Here is a 21,674-nt window from a genome sequence, read left to right on the forward strand (position 1 = left end):
AATAGCCATGTTTGGGCTTGCACACCCAAATACACACACACACACTGTCCCCATGCCATGAGGTGAGTCTACATCTGTCTCTGCTGAACACACTCACCTGTAAGTGCACACTTGAGTGGAAGCAAAAACAAAACCACTGTGAAATTAGTGGAAAATTCAGGTCCTGAACTCAGCAGTTACTAAAGCTCAGGCCTCTGCTCAGACCTCTCAATGCAGCTGCACTTCTCAAGCACCTGTCCAAATGCTAGAAACGTCTTTAATTTTATTTCCTATCACCAGAAAACAGATTTTTGGGATTGCTGCTGGTAATAGATAACCTACATGTATTGAAAGTAATGCAGGGTGAGCAACGAGATAGCCCAGTGTGATTGCCAGTGTGGCAAGTGTGCCAGAAACATGTTCTCCACTTCACCAGCACAAACAGGTGCATAAACTAGCCTTTTCATACTGGGCTCAAGAGTCAGTGCCATTTTAGTTTGTCCAATTAGATCTCCCACACACATTCATAAACTGCATACAGACCATTCAGGTGCTCAACAACTGACAAAAGCCAAAATCACCCTGTCTGGTTTGCCTGAACTGTTCTAGGAGTGGAGAATTTGTGCCTTGGCAGTGCATATGCTTATTGATGGACTACACACGTCCAATTCTTGCCAGTAATTACTGTTTTCTTGACTTTATTCTTTCTGATGAAAGACCAAATGTTGCAAATTACTGCCTTAAAAATTGCTTTTTAGCTTCTGGCTTTTATTGGCTGCATTTGCTGCGCAAGGAGGTCCAAATGCTCGCAAAATTAATGACATCAATCACTGACTGTGCCATTTTGCTTCCTCATGAGCAGTGGCCACTTCTACAAATGAGGATAGCACATACAGCTCCTAATTACCTCTGAGGTGCAGTAACCTACCAGTTTTAGGTTCAAGGTTTCCATACAAAGTCAAACTGAACCCAATCTGGACAAACTCTACTTGCTACACTAAGGTAATGCAGTCTAGCAGTTGCAAGAGGAACATGGTTTAATATTTTATTACCATGAGACTGGTGAGATTAAAAAAAAGGGAATTGCTGAGATAATGAAAAAGTCCTGGATCACTTCAGATGGAGAATAGTGACAGCTGGGAAAATGCAGACTGTGAAACCAAAGCCACCATGTAATAGTTAAGTCTTTCCCATATGGACTTTCCTTCACACAAAATATTGAGAGGTTTAGAGCAGATGAAAACTCTTGAGTACAGTCTCCCTCTAAAATCACCACTCCATAAAGGCAATGCTTAAGGTTCTTTTTCAGTATTTTGGTATCATCTCACATTAAAATTTCCAGACATGTCTATTTAGCTTCTCAGTTTCTTATTATATGATTTAGACAATGAATATGAAAGACTGCTAAATTACTAAGTAGCAACCAAGCCAAAGGTCTTTTAAAATTAGACTCCAGATTTTCAGGAATACTTGGAGACACTCAAGTCCTCAGAATTTGCAGCATGACAGAAGTGGTGATAACCTCCAGAAAGATGTAAAAATTGCAGGCTGCTGGAGGAAAAAGTATGCACTGGGTCAGACATTTGTATTGACACAGGATTGGTGCAGCAAACACATCCTGAGTAACCACACTGTCTTCTCATGCAGCACCTATACCATACCTGGAATCGGTCATCAGGTGGCTAGAGAGAAAAAGGTTTCAAACTAGGGAAAGAAAACACCACACAAAAATACCTCCTAACCTCTCTCCCACCAAAATCAGCTGGAGAGGGGTGATGGTTGTCACAATTGTGTTAGTGAGAGCTGCCTTTCACACCTTCATATTCATAGTCCATCAGGCAGAAGGCGAGTATGGTGAAATTCCTCTCCAAGTCCATTTGTTCATTTCAGGAACAAGTCAACACTTTCATGTTTATTTGGGATATTTTTAATTAATCTACTGATCTACTAAGCACGTTTGAAACATCAATAGAGGCACTAAAGACACCATGTTTTCTTCAGAACCCGCAATTTCCATTCATTTAAGTGACCAGCTGCTGTTAAGAGTTTTGCAAATGAGATCTTGCTGGGAAAGCATTTCATGTACTTTTCCCTGTTGAAACCAAGGCCTCCTGAATTGGTCTGGTTGTGCTGCTCAGGGTTCCTCAAGATATTGGCCCAAGCAAGGCCAGCCTTTTTCCCACACCCTGCCTTCTCAGATGCGACAGAAGGCTTCAGGGACACCAGTTGATGGGTGGCCTGATTCTTGCCTGGGCATTGGAAAAGCTGGGCAATACATTGCTACAAGCAGACATTATGCTGCTTAATGCAAGATGTATCGTCTGGAAATGAAGGCCACAAACCCCAAGTTATTTTTCCTGCCCACTGACCAGGCAGAATTTGGCACTACTTCTCTTGCTACTTTTTCTCTTGTAACTAACAGGCTTCCCAAAAGCGTCTGCCAACGTTAGCCTTGATGTAATTCCAGCAGCTTCACCAGAGGAATATTTAGCTTGTCCTTAATCACCCTCATCCATTTTTTGACTTTCCAGAATCCTTCTGTGAATGGTGAAGTGCCTTTGATGCCTGAGACACCAAACCAAGACTTCCCTGTGGTGAGACAAACAATTCCAAGGTCAGAGTGGTGGCAAGGCAGTCAGTGCTGGTTTTGCACGTCAGCTGTGGCTGCTCCCTCAGGCCTCACTGAGCTCACCAGCCCCTGCATCAACTCGCCCTTCCCATTCACTGCTCCACAGATTCCTCCAACACCATGGACCATGGTTACCAAGCAATAACTCTGCTGCTCATTTTACATCATCAAACCACAAGTACATCACATTTCATGTAAACAGTTTTCCAAATACACAGCTCTTTCAATTACATATGCAAAAGGACAAAGGTTAAAGAGGAAGAAAAAATCCCAACAATGAAATGCATTTGTCACAAAACTCAGAAAAAGATGACTCGTTGGGTGGTTTCATGATTGTGGTACCTCCTAGTCATTATTGTTCTCTACCTAAAGAGCTATAGAAATTAGCCAAGGTTGGCTTTAGAAATAACTTGTGCTTTGTAGTCAATATAACTTAAAAGAAATCTTAGATCCTATGAACTTTGAGTTGCCTGCAAATACAGTAGCTGATGTAATTTTCTTTTTAAGACAGATTGTTTTTCTCAGAGCATTCAATTCTCTGTTCTTAGTAAAAGCAGGGCTATAGATATCACCATAAAGATGGATTGCAAACATTTCAGCTACAGGTAGGTTTTACTTGATGCTGACTGCGCCCAGGGTGTTAGCAGAGGCAAGACTTAACTCACCATGTGCAGTAAGAATTGTGCATGTACACTTCCCCACAGGAGGCAGATCCCAGCAACCTCATCCCACAGGTAAAGCTGTCACCTGGCTGTCTCTCCAATTAAGATTCTTACAAAGCTTTTCACATTCATTTCACATTCAGTATAGTCTTGCCTGTTCCAAGGCAAGGGTCTAGCAAAACACTTTGTGGTTTATGTTCCTTGTTTCCCCACTTACCCTTGCACTAAGTATAAACTTTAAATGGGGCAAGCATTTAATGTAGTGGAAGCCAGCCAAAACTGCAGAGCAAGAAGTATGAGGGCATCATACTTCTGAATTCAGGTAAAGGTATCAGCTATACTGCTACTTTTCCAAATAATATCCTCCATTAAAATTAGATGAACTACTAGAACTTTTGTTTCAAAGCAGAAATGGAAGGTTGTATGATTATTCATTAAAAAAAATCCTCATTTTTATGAAATTGAAAGCATCTCAGTGAAAAAAAAAACCTGCAAATTCACTCTAACTACATCTCAGAAGACAAAATTTCTGTGTAAGCAGCACTCCAGTTTTGCTGCACTTGTTACTTACACCCACTTACATGAAAACCTGAATTGCTAAGAAAAAACACAAACCAAAACTAAAGCTGAAAGGAAAAGCTCGAACTAATTTAACAGAACACTAAAGAAATATTAAAAAGTGACTTTCAGACTTTTGAAAGCCTCTAGCGAGAGCCCTCAACCTTTTCTTTTTTTGGTGGATTCCTCCTACTGTCCAAGGACAGGACATACTGAGACAGGTTTACTAGAAAGATTTGCCATGCCTCTGTTAGTCCTTGAGGCCTTGGTAAGGTGGTGTGAACTGGTAAGCACCAGTGCAGGCACAGAAGAGATTTTACTCATTCATGAAAATAAGCCAAGTAGAATTCCATCAGTTCTGCAAGAAGCAGCCATGTGCTTGTTTAAACCAGGTGACAACTACCATGACTGCAATCAATTCTAATGTCTTCAAAGAGGCCTTGGTTTTGCAATCTACATAAGCCAGAATTATCCTTACTATGGCATAATTTGTAAAATTAGAAAAAAACCCAACTAAAACAGCCACAAAAAAACCCCAACCATGCAAACTCTGTTACAGAAAGGAGCTCTCTTTTCCTCCCTGTGCTACTGCCCATGACAGATAAATCATGGCAATGAACCAGAAATGTAATGAGAATACTTGGAAGGAACTGAAGTCACAAAATGCCACAGAATGTTAGCACTATTAGGTCAGGACATCTCAGCTGTTAGCAAGACTTGGTAAAAGACTCATATTTTACATGACAAGTTGTACAAAGATTCAGACCTTTTCCTTCTTAATCTTCAGTGATGCAACTCACTGTCAGAATTCATGGTTACACTGGTATCTCTGTTAGTTGCTTGCTGCATACTAATTCTTTTTTCAGCTGGAGATACTAAAAAAAAAAGGAATTGAAGGTGATCAGATCAAATATGACATCAAGTAACATTTTTAAGATTATGAAATGGTGGTAAAGCAGAAAGCTCCTCTTCAATTTCCAACCTTGTCATATTCCATTATCCTCCAAGGACTAGAAAATTCAAACAATTCCTATGGCATAAAGGCTCCAAAAAATAGAAATATCAGCTGTCAGCTGATGAGTAAGAACTTCATACTGTGTGGAATAAGCTGCATTCATCAAAATACACAAAACACTTTAGAAAAGCCAACTGATGAACAGGAATAATTGTCCTTGAATACATCTGCAGCACATCTCAACTCTCATGGTCACCCAAATAATCCAGAGTGGAAACACACCCACGCACACCCCAGAATCCTATCAGGATGGTGTATCAAAGCTTATTGTTTGATGTACAGAACACACCTCTTCGGACACAGGCAGCATTTGGCCCCATCTCTGAAGTACCAGGTCTTCTTCCACCAGCAGCTGTGAACACTACCATTCCTCAGCAGATTTTGAGGAACACATCATTTATTTCCTGGACTTGGTGGTCATATTGCATACTACCACACTGCAGTGAAATCGTTAGATGGGCATTAATGATCTACGAACACAATTAAATTCCAGTAACAGACACGATTAAAGGAGGCAGAATCAACTTTCAAAAAACTAATTTTAATCAAAACAAAAAAATTGATCATTAACAAGTTTATAAAACAGTGATTTAGTTACATAAATAAATTGATATCAGTGTATCAAATCTTAATTACTTTCAACTTCATGAGCATGTTTACATGGGTGATGAAATACAACCTTTTTATCTATTATAATAAATAAAATGGAGAGCATGAAATAGTTTTTCTAAACAAAAATACCTACAAACATACCTCTAGCATGTTCTCTAATGAAGGGAACAAGAGACACTGGACAACTTTTGCACCAAAACGTAAAAACTGCTTTAAAAAGCACAAGGATACAGAACCATCAGCTAAAGTAAAGACACTATACTGTAACCAAAGTTGGTACTTAATAATATAATGAACAGTTTGGTAGTTAGATCTCCAGTTTGGTTATTTTAAAGCATTAAGACAAGGCAAGATAGAAGGCTGCTTTTGTTTGAGTAATTCTAGAGAAAATAAAATATATTAAAAAAACAAACTGAAAAGTAGAACAGTCATACCTACACAACTTTCTGTCCTGCACAAAGTCAAAATACCTATGCAGAATATATATATATAATATATATATATGTTATTTGTGCACAAAGGTTAGCTTATTATTAGCTCACTGCAAAGGCGTAACGTATCATGTCAATAATTTTGGAAAACATTTTGCGTTTTGTGTCAAAAAGGATATTCTTTAAGTCTTCTAGGCTAGGAGGCACAAACCCCAATTCTGGCATACTGTATTCTTAATGCTAAGGCTTGCTGCTCTGGCTATGTATTTTTTGTTGTCCCTCTTTACTATAGTGCCTGTTACAAGCATGTGTGTATGTGTGTATACATATATATGTATACACAGGTTGTATAAATATATATATATAAAATTTTCCCCAATAGGTATCAGTCCAACCATGCAATCCAAAAGGTGGCTCTGCATAGATGCCCAGCATATAGTTCACCACCTGAGCCAACCCTGAAGCAAGGCGCACTTTAGTCCTTCTGATAGGTTTTTTTTTTTTTTGTTTAAAACCAAGCTACTGCAGCTTCAAGTATTTTGCATTACATAGATTTTTTTATAAATTAGTTAATGTTATATTTTTCAATATTCAGACATATACTATAATATATATACAGTACAATAAATGCTCTCATTCTTTTTTTAATTTTTTTGATAAATCCCTGAGAATGTATGTTGACAGTCGCTAAGTTTCCACATGCACAAGCATTGTGTGCCATGCTTCTGGATGAACAGCACTGCAAAGCCACGTGGTCAGCCTTTTAACTATTAGTATTTCATTTGTTGGTTTGCTTAAATATGCTGAAATGTAAGGATGAGTTACAAAGGAGTAAAGCTGAATCCATTCGAGGTACTTATCACAGGATGGAGGTGTTTTGTTTGGTTTTTAAAGCCATTGCAATATATGTTTGTTTTTGAGGCTGTGAACGTATACAGAAAGAACAGGAGAGCAATGTGGGCTTTTGCCACTTGACAACATATACTCAGTGTAAACCAAACCTTTTTTAACCTCTCTCTCATACGAAACAGAAAAAATAAAAGAAAATTAAACACACAAACTTTCACAACATGACAGTTTAGTCTGCAAACTCAATATAACTATACACATATAATACCGGTGTGGCTCTGTTTCTTTAAGTTAAAAAGGATACAAAGGCAGGCTCAAGTAAAAACAAACCACCCCTCCCCCCCAATCCCCATTCACTCATTTTCATCAACCAAACCGTTCACGAACCAGCATCATCAGTTTCTTTTTGCCTTTGTAGATTTGTTTTAGGTTGTCAATAAACTGTGTAAACTGGATGTGACCATCATGAGCCATTAGGAAGGTCTCTCGTGCCTTGCTGAGGAACTCTATAAACTCACTATAGTGTCGTGGGCTGATGTGAGTGAGACGTGAATGAGTTGTATTAATGTAAGCTCCGATTGTGGCATCCAAGAGTTGTCTTAAAGGGGCTTTGTCCAGTGACATGAGCTTACCAGAGTTCCTCCTTCCATGAAGTCCCACCATGCCAGGAGTGGTCAAAGTACACCTACGCAAAATGTCCGACAGTACTGTTGCACACTTGACACTTTTGACCACCAGAGGTATTATAGCTGCTAGCTCATTTTTCCCAAGGGAGTGGCTGAGCGCACATGCCCACAGAACGTCATTAATGGCAGGGTGTGTGTCCTGATTGTAACTCAGGTTGAGATGTGTCATGGCCAAAGTGGCCAGCTTGTAGGCCCGCATGGGGTAACCCCGGTGCTCCATGTATCGTGCTATGGTAAAAAGCTGCGAGTAGCTCATGCCAGCTGTAGCAGCATCTAGAACGATTTGGTAAGCAGTCTCAAAAGCTATGTGATCCTTTTCACATAGGGTCAGTGCAGAAAGGGCACAGTTTTGAGGATCCTTCATGGCACACTGTAGAGCAAGCGTCCTAGCACTGCTGGCCAGCTTCTCCTGCTGATGGCAGTCCAGATGCAGACGGACGATGGTGCTGTTGGACATCACTGTTGTAGCAACAATACTAGTGGCTTCTGTTGGAGTGAAAAGTGTAAACCAGTTTTGCATGATACTATCCAGTGCATAAACACCTGGGGAGAGACAAAAAGGATTAGCCACAACTGATAAAACCTAGCAGATAGAGATGTTCAGATTACGCTTCCCACAGTCTAAGAGGTTACCAGTACATCCCAGCCAGAAGGGCTCACAGACAGCATGGCTAGAAAAGGACATTAAAACCAAGAGTACTGTGAAAACTCTGCAGCAATCACATAAACCTAGAAAATTACAAAATAGCCTGCAAAATAAGCTTTAATCCCCTGTTGTGATAGATGAGCTGTTTTACTTAAGACAATTTGCGTGAAACAGTCAAGTTCTTTTTGTCTTATCTCAAAAGCAGCCCTCACTTTGCACACCAGGGCAATTGCAACCTCTTTTCTCACTGTAAATCTCAAGGCACAGCACATATGAAAAGTAGGCAAAATGGCTTTCTTAAGACAACACCATGGCATACCTCAGCAGAACTTATTAAGCACAACTTAAAAGCAATCAAACTCATATGATCATTAAGATCCTTATTAGGGAAATACAACAAGCAGTATGAACTACTGGATATTATATTTCTCAGTGCTGCTGTGTTCCCAGTGTGTTTGGCAGGCAGAGCAAACACTAACTGATGGGTTCCATAAATTGAACATAGAGTTAACTGGAGTGCCTTATTGCTAGAGGCAGTTTACACACATTTTTGAGCCCACCTAAACCACATACAGAGGTCTTCATTTTCTCTGAAGGACTCTGATGCTTCCCATGCACCCCTTCACTCATTTGCAGCAAACCAGCATAGCCAGAGAACACATTATCTTCACTTAAATTAACTGATTTCTAGCATTACCATATTGATTCTTTACTATGTTGATTAAGTCTCAAGAGTACTTTGCATACGTTCTTTATGGGATACTTCTATTAGAATATGTAAACCAATTTAAAGCAATTTTAAACTCAGTATTTTATTTGCTGAGATGCAACTGCACAGAATAATACTCAGGCACTAATACCTGTACAATAACCTCAGCAAAAATTATCTTAGCAAAGATATAAAAGCAATAAAACAAGAGCATTGCATGAAAATTTGCAGACACAAACCACTTTCTGCCTGAGTGCATACAAACGTAAGCTCTATTTCCCCATGCTATTGACAACAATATATGGCCAGCTAAGCATAAAGCAAAGAATAAGCAGCAGCAATCCTCAGAAGTTCTGAAACTCAAGAAGCATCTGTGCAATACAATCCAACTCAGATATATGAAGAAGGAAGAAATACAACAAAAAAAATGCCCTCCAGAAATACCTTTACTGACAATTAAAATGTCTCCATTATCATAAATACTTAGATTGTTCCCATTAACATATTGCTTCATTTTCTGATCCTGTATCCTCATTCTGAAGACAGTAAACCTTAACACAGCAGGTTTATGCGATGCATGAAGACATGCAGGAAATACATGCCAGAGCCCAAAAATGATCCGAACATGCTACCTGAGAGAGCACTGTTCTCCCACTTCTGTATTGAGTATTTCGGGTATTGTGTATTTGCACATGTGTACTTCCCACAGGTTATGCACACCTCCACATTATGGGGGAAAGAAGTCACACTGCATTACTCAACTAATGTCTCATTTGCTTTGTGCATAAAAACACCCACTAATCACTGCCATAATAAAGGAATTTTAGAAATGAACTGAAGTGGGAGGCATTTGCAGAACTTGGGTGTTGTCAAGGAAGATCAAGCCCTGTAAGAGTCGCTGGTAAGAGAAACATTTCAGAACATACCTACTTCTGTTGCACATGTTACCAACCACCTCACCATTTCCCGCCGTCGCCAGTTCAGCGTTGACAGCGTCATCCGCATCACCTGTTAAAAGAACACAAACAAAATAAAAATTTAATTGCAAATCAACACCATTGACAAACAGACAGGAATTTTAAAGTACTCAAACATACTGGAGTTAAAAATTGCAGCCTCTTGCTCTCTCCATTCCATTTCCTCTTTCTCAGCTGATAATGACAAACAATTTGAAAAAACACCGTTCAGATATTTTTGAACAGCATACAGACAGTATTTCCTGCAGGTCCTTCATGGGGGATGCCTTTTCTTGCCTCTAATCTGGGGGCAAGAAAAATCCCTATCCCCCCAAAAAGGTACCTTTCTTCAGAATGAGAAGCAATTGGGAAAACATCCTTTACACAGAAGTCTTTGGAGCTTTATCTGCTGAAGCAAACTAATAAATGGTTTTTGTCTTTGCATGGCTTTTTTTTAAGAAGTCCCTGAAGAGGGATGGAAATATTTATTTTTGTTGAAATGAACTGCGTAAACTCTAAGATTCAAAAGTGTTAGGTAATATTAATATTACTACTTGGCTGTCTCCTTTTAGCTTGCAATGTCTCTCCTCAGAGCCTGAAAACTGATCTGCAGTGCTTGTACACCTCAAGCACACTCAGATGCATCTGACTGTACCACAGCTTGTGGAGTAAAGGATTATGATGGAAGTGAGAAGGCTGTTGTCAACATGCTCTGCCCTCAGCAATCCGTCATTATAGTTGACCTTGGCTTTCAAAAAGCATGTACCAGTTCTCATTTAGGGCAAAGGAAGAGAAAGAAAAGAAGAAACGCCTGAAGACCATGCAGAAATACAGTGCATTTCTATCAAGAAGCAATTTTACTTTCTAGTCAGCCCTACATATAATCCTGAACATACCACACTCTCTCACCTCTGAACAGAAGAATGCAGCCAGCAAATACCAGCTCTACCTTCCACCTGGAATGGCACAAAAAGGCTGTGCATATTCTTGGTCTATGTTTACCAGTGTATTAAGCCTTGTATGAGAAAACAGAACTTAAAACCAAGTCGCGACAGAGCCTGAAAACAGTATCCTTTCCTGTGCTTAAAAGCTATGAGTACCAATGCTGCATCGAATTTCTCTCTTCTATTATAATAACAACAAATGAGGGAAATACCTGAAGGCCCAACTCCAGAGAAACTTTCAGAAGAGTTATATCTGGCAAGCTGTCCATGAGTGTTGCTATTTTAAATGCATCCTGGGCAAGTTTGAAGATGTGTGATGAGGAGTGAATATTTTTCTGGATGGATTCTAACACTGTTTCCAGTCTCCGAACATCACCTGCAAGGTGTAAACAGAAATCACCAAAATGGAACAAGCTCCCAAAACACCCAGAAATCCATTATAACTGAGCCTGACATTGTTATGCAACGATAAGATGTTTCAATTATACACACTCTGGTTTTAGAAAGCTTCCATAATTAAATCACATATGAATGAAAGATAAAAGAGACCACTCCTCTGTCTGAAGGTGTTAGTGCAGGGCCGAAAGTCACTCTGATTTGTGAATTTTAGAACTGAATTGTCCACTTCTGTGTCTCACAGTCAATGTCACGTGTTGGCAGAACAAAAAGCTGTCTCATCAGCCTCACAGCAAGCTCATCTAGCTATCAGGTAACTAAATTAACTACTTTGCTAGAAAATTACAGGACAGACTTAAGCCAGTTCAGTTTGTTGTACTCATTTCAAACTACTGCCAGACTGTTATCCAGACTCCTAAACGTAAGTTTTATGATCTGTTTACCCATGCATTATTAAAAGCACACATTAGTTGAGTAGACAGCTGACAGCCCTGTACCTTTGGCTGCTGTTAGCATGGTCGACGCCAGCTCACACTGCTGGGATTCGATATGACTTAGAGTGAACCAGCGGGGATACCGGTTTGGAACAACGGATGCAATGTGGTGAGGGCGCGACAGGTCTCCAGAAGGAGCTGTGGATTCCAGTACCAGCAACCTGAAAGAAGAAAAAAAATCCTCATTCATTAAATCATTATTAAATTTGGTTGCTCACGAGCTGAACTAAAGCTGCAAGAATATTGTCTATGAAATATGCTTTTTCAGTTACAGAAAAAAAAAAAATTGCATAACAACTTCTCTTCTTGGGGAATCTCAAAAGTGCATTTGCCAAACTCTCCTACATCAATAGCATTTTTAATCTACCAATATTTTATAATGTATCATAACCTGATGCTAGGGTTCCAAACAGCAGTGACAGAGAAGTTTCCTTTAAAACTATTTTCAGACTCCATCAAGTATTCATCAATCAACAACAGGCTTACCCAACAAGGAGCATTCATACTTAAAAAATTCAAATTAATGTGCTGTTGACTACTGCAATCCAAACGACAGCCCACAGCAAAGACTTAACCTTACTGCCCTAGTAATACACTAGATACAGGCAGTACACAAGGTACTTCATAAATATCAGTACAAAAAGTAGGAGTGAACAAAAATAGGCTTTTTTTTCAATACAGTTAAGCATAGTTTCAGCATTTTTTTTTTGTTAAAAAAATAGTAGTAAGGCAATATCCAGAAGAAAAGTTTATCTAGTGCTTAGCTTCTTGATGTCTCTTAGTATCTGAGGTCTGTTCCTACCAGCTATCATATGCATGAGATTTTCTAGAAGGAAGTGCTCTGTGAGAACCAAGGAAGCTGCATCTCTTTCATCAACAAAACTGCAACTACCGAACACTGAAAATCCAGTGCATTATGTTTTTCAGTGACAGACTATTGCTTATAGAATAAAGGCATTTAAATGTAAGTTACAGTTTCTTATACTTAAATAAATACCTAAGTTCTGTAAGCAGCTGTGGAGTATCTTTGGGTTTTTTGGTTTTTTTTGCATTAAGATGGATTTAAGTTCCATCACGTTTTTTTTTTTTAAATTGCTGAAGCATATGATATATTAGTATAATAATAACATAGAACAATAATATATTTAGGAACTCACTAAGAAAGGTATATGTATACATACATACATACATATATATATATATGTGGGAATGCATCTAGTAGGAATATAAAAATACAGCACACCACCTAAATAACTATCACACACATGTAAGTGCAAGAAAACATGAAAAAAACCCATTGCATCTATTTTCTAGCAGCACTAAGACACCTCTTTGTAAACATGTTCTAAAGCTGATTTTTTCCAAGCATGGAGTGAGGTTGCAGAGGTGTATTGTAAGATAGCTTCAATGAAAAGAAAAGATCCTAACTCTTAAGTGAAGAAAGGGATCAGTAAGTTATGAGCAACAGTAAATAGACAAAAAGCATGACAGAAAGGCTGTTTTGGAGAAATCTTTTTTCACTTTGAATTTCACTGCCAGCTTCTGTGCTTTTTTGCTGTGAAAAGAAATGCTGTTGCAAATTGGTGGCTTTCACGCAATTTTGGCAAGGTTAGGGAACACCAGAAAAGCACAAGTAGATTGAGCATTCTTAACTTTTTTTCCTCCTTTTGAAACATCAATTATTTAGTTAGGTTTTAGCAAAGCTACCTTGTGATTAAACATCACCATTAATGTCTGTCTCCCAAAGCCTGGCTGAAATTCAGACTTAACAAGGGATCAAGCCAGACTAAGCCAAATATTCAAGTCCAGATTCCAAGTAAGCAGTCAACTAGGTCACTGCACCATGTTCTCCAAGGTTATGCTCCATATGTTTCAGTGCTGCAAGCAGAACCTGTAGACAGAAGCGACCGTCAAGGACTCCACAACTCTGTCCTTGCAGACCTGAGGTGCACACATCAAAGGCTTTATGGTCTCAGTTTCCATTTATTTCATATTAAGTGTTCCATACACTTACAAAATAGAACTCAAAAAATTACAGCAGCAGGTAGTTTTGAATACAGAGAGGTTAAATACTCCTGAGTTGACCATGGGTAATTGACCCATGTAGACTTGTATGCAGACTGACACTAAACACTTCTATCTGAAGAGCAACTAGCTGGAATCTTGGGAAATCAACTTCTTTACTAAATGTGAGAAAAGAAATACCCATCACTTCTAAAAGCATGAGCAGCTGTAGAGATTTCCATGCAGCATCTTTACTAACTTCCAGGTGGGATTTCTGTCCTTGCCACAGACACTTCCTCCCTCCTGTGGTGGACAAGATGCTCAAGTTTTCATCTTCTGACCCATTCAACCTCTCAGCTATGAGACAGACATTCAGTCTTCATGTTTGGCTTTATTCTTGTCCCCTCAAGGCAGTATTACATTACTTTTTCATTTGGTTTGTATTGGGAGTCCTTTATTCACTGAACTAATAACATTTTTGTGTGAATGGAAAAAATAATCATCCTTCTTCAGGAGAATTTAAGAAGTGCAGAAGAATGCAGACAGACATGGAATAGCAAATGTCTAAATCTGCCATCACCAGAATTCAAGATAGCAGTTCACATTTCTGAAGAGTGCCAAATATCAAACTGCAAAAAGAATGATTACTGTCTAGGGCTGCACCTTCATCTATCTTATAAAGTGATGAAAAAAGGGCTATGGAGAGAAAACAGCCCTGATTGCACTGACATCTCCTGTGACTTTACCAGATGGAGACAAAAAGACAACTCTTTCTTATACTGGTTTATTTAAGAAGTACTTTATTTGGTTGAGATGACAGCTTTATAGCAAATGAGGGTGAAGCTACCCAAGGCTAACTGGAGATTTCATCAACTGGATCTTTCAGTGTCTCACTTGTTTTTCTAGTTGAGAAAGGAAACTTCCAGAAAGTAAGTTTTCAGTTATGACTGGTTTCTGGGCAAAACCTTGTTCAAATGAAACTGCATATTGACTCCATGTTCACTGAGGCAGTCAGGAAAGCTGCTGGTGGATGACTGCTCCAGCCTTGGAGGATCATTTCAATAGTTTAGTTTAAGGAGGAAAAATCCATACAAACTACCTCTTGAGAAATACTTTAAGGTAGTAACTGAAAATAAATACAAGACACAAGTATGTTTTATAAAATAATTAACTTTTTTCCCTTAAAAAAACTTCAAAACCAAACACAACCAGACCAACCAAACAACAACAACAACAAAAAAATAAACCAAAAAACCCTCATGTACCAAATTTTGTACTATCTTCCTGTTCTGATATAATCAGTTGATGTACTTACCTTGAGATAAAAGAACACTAGCAAACTTAAGTAGCCCAGGTAGCCTTCTGATCATACATTTGAGTGCTCTCAATAGTTCATCAGTAATGTACTTCTGTCTTCTCAATCTATTTCCTAAAATGCTAATTGTAATAAGCAAGTATGCAAGGTCACTCTTCACATTTTTTAGACTCTTCCAATAACATCCATTACTAGATACTCTTGGAGGCAGGAAAATACCCAACAGACTAAGCAGACCTTTGGGCTTAAACTGATAGCTGTATTTTCCTCTTATGCAGGGCCTCCCATTTAGAGCTTCAAACACAGGAATTATTTTCTCCCTGTTTAGCTTTTTGGAGAGAGTAGCTCCAAACGATACAGCCACAACCAGTTAGATGAAGCTAAATACTCTTCATGTGGATAGGACGTCCTTCAATCACTGTGCAATCATGCTTGGTGATAATGACCAGGAAAGTTCAACATTTCTTCTTTTTTATCATCTTAAGACTTGACTGCTCTTAGTATTCAGCCGTGGCTATTCTTTGTCAACCATAAACTACTAGGTTCTTGATAGTGAGCAGACAATTCAGAAGGCATCACTTTCTTCCCTGAATTCTATGTGGAAAACAGTTTTATCACTGATCAGTTTGAAAACTCATTCAGAAGTCTTTTCTGAGATATCATTACCAATCTGATCTGCTCTGAGACAGAGACAGAGAATACTGAACAATGCCTGAGAAACATCTTTTTCATGATTACTGAAGACAAATGGGATGCAAACCAGCCATTTTGTTGTCATTAGACATACACCATTTAGATCCCAACATTCACCCAAAATAGGCTAAGATGTTATGAAGTACAGTGAAGTACAAGCTCTGACCTGATTGAGAGTCAATTTATAAGGAAGGCAAGTGAAACAAATTGTCCTGCTGAGCAGACTCGGCGGCAAACAATCCTGAGACTTGTGGTGAAATATCTCTTTCCTTATTTCAATACCAATACCATCATACACACACAACCACATGGGTGGGAGAATGCATGTACTAAAGTGGCTTTACAACACAAAATTTTGTGTCCCAGGTGTGGGATTCTAGAAGTATTTGCAACAGAAAATCCTGCTTTACAAGACTAAATAAACAGTAATTGGATACCTATAAATTATTATAATATAGTTACTACAGATACCATCTACTTTTATAGATAACAGAACCAAAACACTACCTCCTTGACTCCTGGAATGAAAAAATGCGTATTTTAGAAAAAGAGACTAGATCTTGATTACCTAGATTTTGCCCCTTTCCACATCCCCTACTTGTGATTCTTTTAGACAACTCATGAATACATACCGCATGGCTCTCAGTGCAGTTTTGTATGCCAATTCAGCATCATGAGGTAGGAGAGAGGTGAAAAGATACTTGGCAAATGTGTGCATTGGAACACTCTCTCGATGAATAACTTCACCTAAGCCACTATATGGTCCACCTGCAGGAGAGGGAAACAGAATGCCAGTCTTTACAAACTGCAAAACCCCAGCTTCTGAACCTTTAAAAGCATTAAGTACTCCTTCAGCTAGAAGTGGTATGCAAAGACAGAGCCTGCTGCACAAAAGGTAAAGCTACATTGCTATTTTCAGTGAAATAGATAACGCATCACATATACACAATGTGTTACAGTTATATTCAATACTATGTATAATTTAGGAAAACAAGACAGACTGCAAATTGTATAATACTAAGCACACTGCCAGTGCTTATATGAATGACAGAATGGTTACAATACTCCATGGGGCTCATTCAGCAAGCCTGGTATGCAAAAGAAGAAAGTCATAATCCTAGCTCTGCCTCCACACAAGTTATATTATGCACATAAATACCCATGCATCCTGTTGGTGTGCCACTGCTTTATCACAAATTATGGAAATATCACTTATTCAGGAAAAAAGAATGATGACCATAGAAAAATGTGTATCTTTAATTGAAATTACATGACCAATCACTAAAGCAGCACCTGATCCCTCAAATGTCTCACCTGACATTGGCATTTAAATAACCCTTTGGTCTGGATGTGGTCATGACTCACATCCCAGGTCCTGCCCATGCAGCTCCACAGTCTGAGAACAGCGTAACTGGAAAGCTGCCAAGTGGAAAATGACCTCAGGGTGCTGGTGGCAGGAGCCAGGGCGTGCCCAGGGGGCCAGGAAGGCCAATGGCATCCTGGCCTGGATCAGCAATGGTGTGGGCAGCAGGAGCAGGGCAGGGATTGTCCCCCTGTTCTGGGCACTGCTGAGGCCACACCTCGAGTGCTGTGTCCAGCTCTGGGCCCTGAGTGCAAGAAAGACACTGAGGGGCTGGAGTGAGTGCAGAGAAGGGCAATGGAGCTGGGGCAGGGTCTGGAGCACCAGTGCTGTGAGGAGCAGCTGAGGGGGCTGGAGGTGTTTATCCTGGAGAAGAGGAGGCTCAGGGTGACCTTATCACTCTCTACAGCTGCCTGAAAAGCCCCAGGCAAACAGAGACAGGATGAATGGAAATGGCTTCAGACTGTGCCAGGCAAGGTTTAGACTGGATATTAGGAAAAACTTCTTAATGGAAAGGGTGGTTAGGCATTGGAATAGGCTGCCCAGGGCAGTGGTGCAATCACTGCCATTGAAAGTGTTCAAATTAAGTGTGGATTGTGTCACTTAGGGACATGGTTTAGTGGTGAATACAGTGGTGGCTGGTGTCAATGACATTATTAGCCTTTTCCAACCTGAACAATTCTATGACAATGAACACAAGGTCAGAAAAGCTAGCTGTTAAGTCCAGCATACCCACATGATTTTAAAAATTCTATTTTATTTATGTGAAACCTATCCCTATTACTGGGGCAATGGATTCTTCTCTCTCAGTAAGATGTAGATCTCAACTTGATAACAGCAGCATCACGATAGACAACAACAACAACAAAGTTAAATGCAACAATTTCCTTGCTGAGTTTCAAATGTTCACAGTGCACATGAATCCTATTCCTCCATTTTTCCTGCACACTTAAGACTGCTATTCCTATTAATAGGAAAATTGTGTAAAACAGTTTTCTGACCTTAGTGATAAGAGGTTCAGGCATTAAATGCTGCAAGATACAGAGTAAGAATCTTGTATTAAATATTACTGGACAATAGCACCCAGAAGTCCCAAAAGCTACTCCTTCTACTAAGACTCTAACCCACCACACTTGAAAGGATGGATGGATGGATGGATGGATGGATGGATGGATGGATGGATGGATGGATGGATAGCTGTGTGAGTTCACTTCTGTTTCAGCAAAGTTTTTGACTTCTGCCTTAGCAAAACATGCAAGGATAGAAATCACTAGGCATGAAAAAATTCTGAGGGACATAGTGGTCAGTTTTAAAGACCAGGGCTGATTGCAAAGGAAATATCAATGAAGACTTAGAGGTGACAGTGTGTCTCATAATAATTTGAAATGAAGTTGAAAGCCATTCAAATCTACCTGGCATTGCCTGAATGAAAGAAACCATTTCATGTATGTCTGCCAGTTGGTGTTCCAGTCAGAAATTCAGTCAGGACACAAAGAATACAAGACAAAGCATTTATGTGAAAATATATTCTGCCATTAATTTAGCAGTCAAGCAAAAAATCAGAACAGTTCTTGCAAAACAGTCTTACATTCTGCTTTCTCACACACTCAAATGGTAGCTACATACAGCATGCATTAATCTGCATCAACAGCATAGAAATCAGCTTAATAATGTATTAAGTTTTCTTCATGGTATTCACCGAATTTCAACAAAAAACTCACAATTGGTGTGATTAACATCTTACATCACTGCACGCTGTTCCTCCATGTAAACTGGCAGTTTCTATCTAATGTGGAGAAAACTGAAACTACTGTAGGAAAGCCAGATTTCTCATCACACACTAATGCAAGACAACTGCTACACATTGCTCACAATGCCCATTTTTTAGGTAGTTTTATTAGAAGATTTCCTACTATGATCAATTCTTTACTACTCTATGAAAACATTAAAAGAATTTCAGTGATCAAAGTAGTAGACTAAATTATCAGAGAAATCCTGCCTTTTCCTCCTATAAGAAAACATTAAAAGAATTTCAGTGATCAAAGTAGTAGACTAAATTATCAGAGAAATCCTGCCTCTTCTTCCTAAAGCATCCTTACCAGTAAAAAGATGCAGCAAATTGATTTTATAATGCAGAGGAATCCTGCATGTTAATAGCTAGATCTAGACAGCAGCTTTTCTTGTCCAAAGGCCATAAAGCAGCAGTACAGACCCACCACAATGGAAACTTTCCCTGTGTTGCAACTTCTCTGCAGTTTCACATCTAGGCAAAAACAGTGACTTAAAGCTGGGAAACCTAGGCAACCTATTGTACCTCTTCCATAAAAGACAAAGTTCTAAAAGACTTACGTGTCACAAAAATAGAGCAAAGCCTGACTGTTGTGTAACAATTTCACAACTTACCCAGGGCAGTACCACACTCCTTCAAGTCATGTACATTGTATTCAAAACCCGGACTATGCCTTTGGCTAATTTGTTCCCCAGAACAAATTTTCTTCCATTCAAAAAGAACAAAAACAAGAAAGACAACCCTGGAATCTCTGATCATGATGCTTAAGCGCTACATGTAAAGCCTTTTTAAAAGTTAAGGTAAAAGTACACACTTCCAAGTACAAATTTTATTTAAACACTGCCTAATGCCAAAACACAAATTGTGTGTCATGGTCATAACTTCGGCACAAGACCAGACCTGAAGCCACAATATTTGACCAAATTTTTTAATTTCTACCTGTGACACAAACTTCAAAGGGAAATAGTATTCTTTATTTTCACAAATAAAATGTTGCACTTCTGCCTCAGCAATTATATGTGAATTTTCTGAGCTCTTCACTTCGGCACAGTGGTCAAAATCTTCATACATATATAAAGCTGTCAGTATAGTTCCTTTTGCAGAATACAAGGAATACTTAGAATTTTGGTATCTGGGAACTGTTGATAACTGGTGTCTGTATTATATAATAGTTAGCCTGAAGTGTATAATCAGACATTATGATATGCAACATATGTAAAGAAAAAAGTGTATTCAAAAAAACCCACAAGGTTTATAGGTCAGTATATGCCTTAAATCTACAGTCATGTGATACCTAAAGTATGTCAATTTTCATAAGAGACTTAATAGAAACTTTCATGGAGTTCTAAGCAAAAAAACCATCTGAAGCATGTAAGGCAGTTTCTACAGGAACACTAGTTCTGTGTGCTTGAGTAAGTGGAGACAGTTTAGAGAAGCAGTTAGCATCTGCATTCAGCTACCTTCTAATAGGAAGACTGCTTGTTTTCGAAAAATCTTCACCAGAGTATCATCCAATTCAATTTCCTGTAGCTTAGAAATGAGCTGCTCCTCATTTCGACAAACCTTCTCTTGTGCATACAAGCCGTCTGGCATTATTCGCTGCTGTCCCAGCCCTATCAATGCTACTTCCACAGCCAGCGTTAAGTAAGATTCCCCTTCTTCTAAGAACTTGTGTGCAGGCAGGTGCTGGTACTCCAGAGACTTGCATTGCCCCAGGTTCTCTGTAAGGGGTGACACAGAAAGGAAAACACATCAGCAAACCTTTTAAAGCCATAGTCTGCCTACAATGCCACATACACTGTTAGTATTATTTTCTTAAAATTATGTCAATTATTAGCTAGTGTCAAAATACAACGCCCCAATCTAAAATATGTCATCTGATTCCACATAGCAGAAATACATAGAATTTGGTTTTAAATAATCCACTCAAGAAAAATTAAAAGTTTTCATTTTTAAACTGCACAATTTTAAAAAAAGGCAGTTCCTCCAGCTTTGTGTTAATGAGGCCAAAATTGCAAGATCCATTCCAATTTCTTTCCCTACCCATTTCTGTATTTCCTTAAAGCCTTGATGTGCAAGAGGAAGGGAAAAGTGCTTTTACATCTACGCAGATGTCAGTTGAAGCTATTAGAATTATGCACATACAATAGGCCCAGGAACTCCATGCCATTAATATATGCTCTGTTTGCTAGCACTCTTTTCAGGCTTTTAATTTGTTACACTTGTGTTTATGATAAAAATGCATATTGTGAACATTAGAAGTCCTAGTTTTAGTAACAATTACAAGCAAATTCCACACAGGCCAACCATAAACTGCTTTAAAGAGTGCTATCAATTCATTTGGTACTTCACAGACACAACATATGACAAAATGCTATTCCAGCTTGTAGCATTTAACAGTCTAATTTGAGAACAAAAAGTTTTAATTGTCAGATGTAAAGAGAAGGACAACTGCAACAAATGGAAAGGTTGAATGCACTTGGAAGATCACATATGTGTGTGCAAAAGAAGTTACTTTTCAGCACACAATACTTTTATTTCATGGGATTATTTTGGATTTTTAGTAACAGCAGAGAATCTGATTTCTAAATTTTTTAATTGGAAGTTTTCCCAGAATTGGTGGGAGAGTAGAAATTTATTGAAGAATTGAATAAAAGGAGTTTTGAGGCAAAGCCCCAAGAAGATTGTGGATGTGTATATAAAAGAGCCTCAGGTAAAGTAATGAATCCAGTTTCTACCCACACTAGTGGTGTTAAGAAGCTAACCCAAAGGTGGAAAGAGACTAAGTCATTAACCAGTTAAAATCCTGGCGAGCAAATACTGAAATTGAAATGGCTGTATCCTATCCCTATCCTAAATCATGCATTGTAGAGCAACACTACTTTCCAACTCCTATCTTTTATAGACTATGTATGTTACCAATTTTAAGTGCTTTGTCATTGTTTTG

At 38.8% G+C, this 21,674-nt stretch overlaps 1 protein-coding gene across 4 annotated transcripts in view; it reads right to left on the bottom strand.

Moving 5' to 3' along the window:
* Positions 1-5,363: 5,363 nt before the first annotated feature.
* ZSWIM6 (zinc finger SWIM-type containing 6) overlaps positions 5,364-21,674 on the bottom strand; it is a 102,560-nt gene continuing 86,249 nt past the window's right edge. For all 4 annotated transcript variants that reach the window (XM_056513754.1, XM_056513756.1, XM_056513755.1 and 1 more), the window contains 6 exons: positions 20,188-20,448; positions 16,211-16,346; positions 11,570-11,727; positions 10,889-11,052; positions 9,703-9,784; positions 5,364-7,964 (listed from right to left, as the gene is read on the bottom strand). In XM_056513754.1, the coding sequence (XP_056369729.1) occupies positions 7,102-7,964; positions 9,703-9,784; positions 10,889-11,052; positions 11,570-11,727; positions 16,211-16,346; positions 20,188-20,448 (1,664 nt within the window). In that variant the 3' untranslated portion in view covers positions 5,364-7,101. The remainder of the gene's footprint in view (positions 7,965-9,702; positions 9,785-10,888; positions 11,053-11,569; positions 11,728-16,210; positions 16,347-20,187; positions 20,449-21,674) is intronic.

The sequence above is a fragment of the Oenanthe melanoleuca genome, chromosome Z, assembly GCF_029582105.1.
Source record: "Oenanthe melanoleuca isolate GR-GAL-2019-014 chromosome Z, OMel1.0, whole genome shotgun sequence".
Classification (NCBI taxonomy): Eukaryota; Metazoa; Chordata; class Aves; order Passeriformes; family Muscicapidae; genus Oenanthe; species Oenanthe melanoleuca.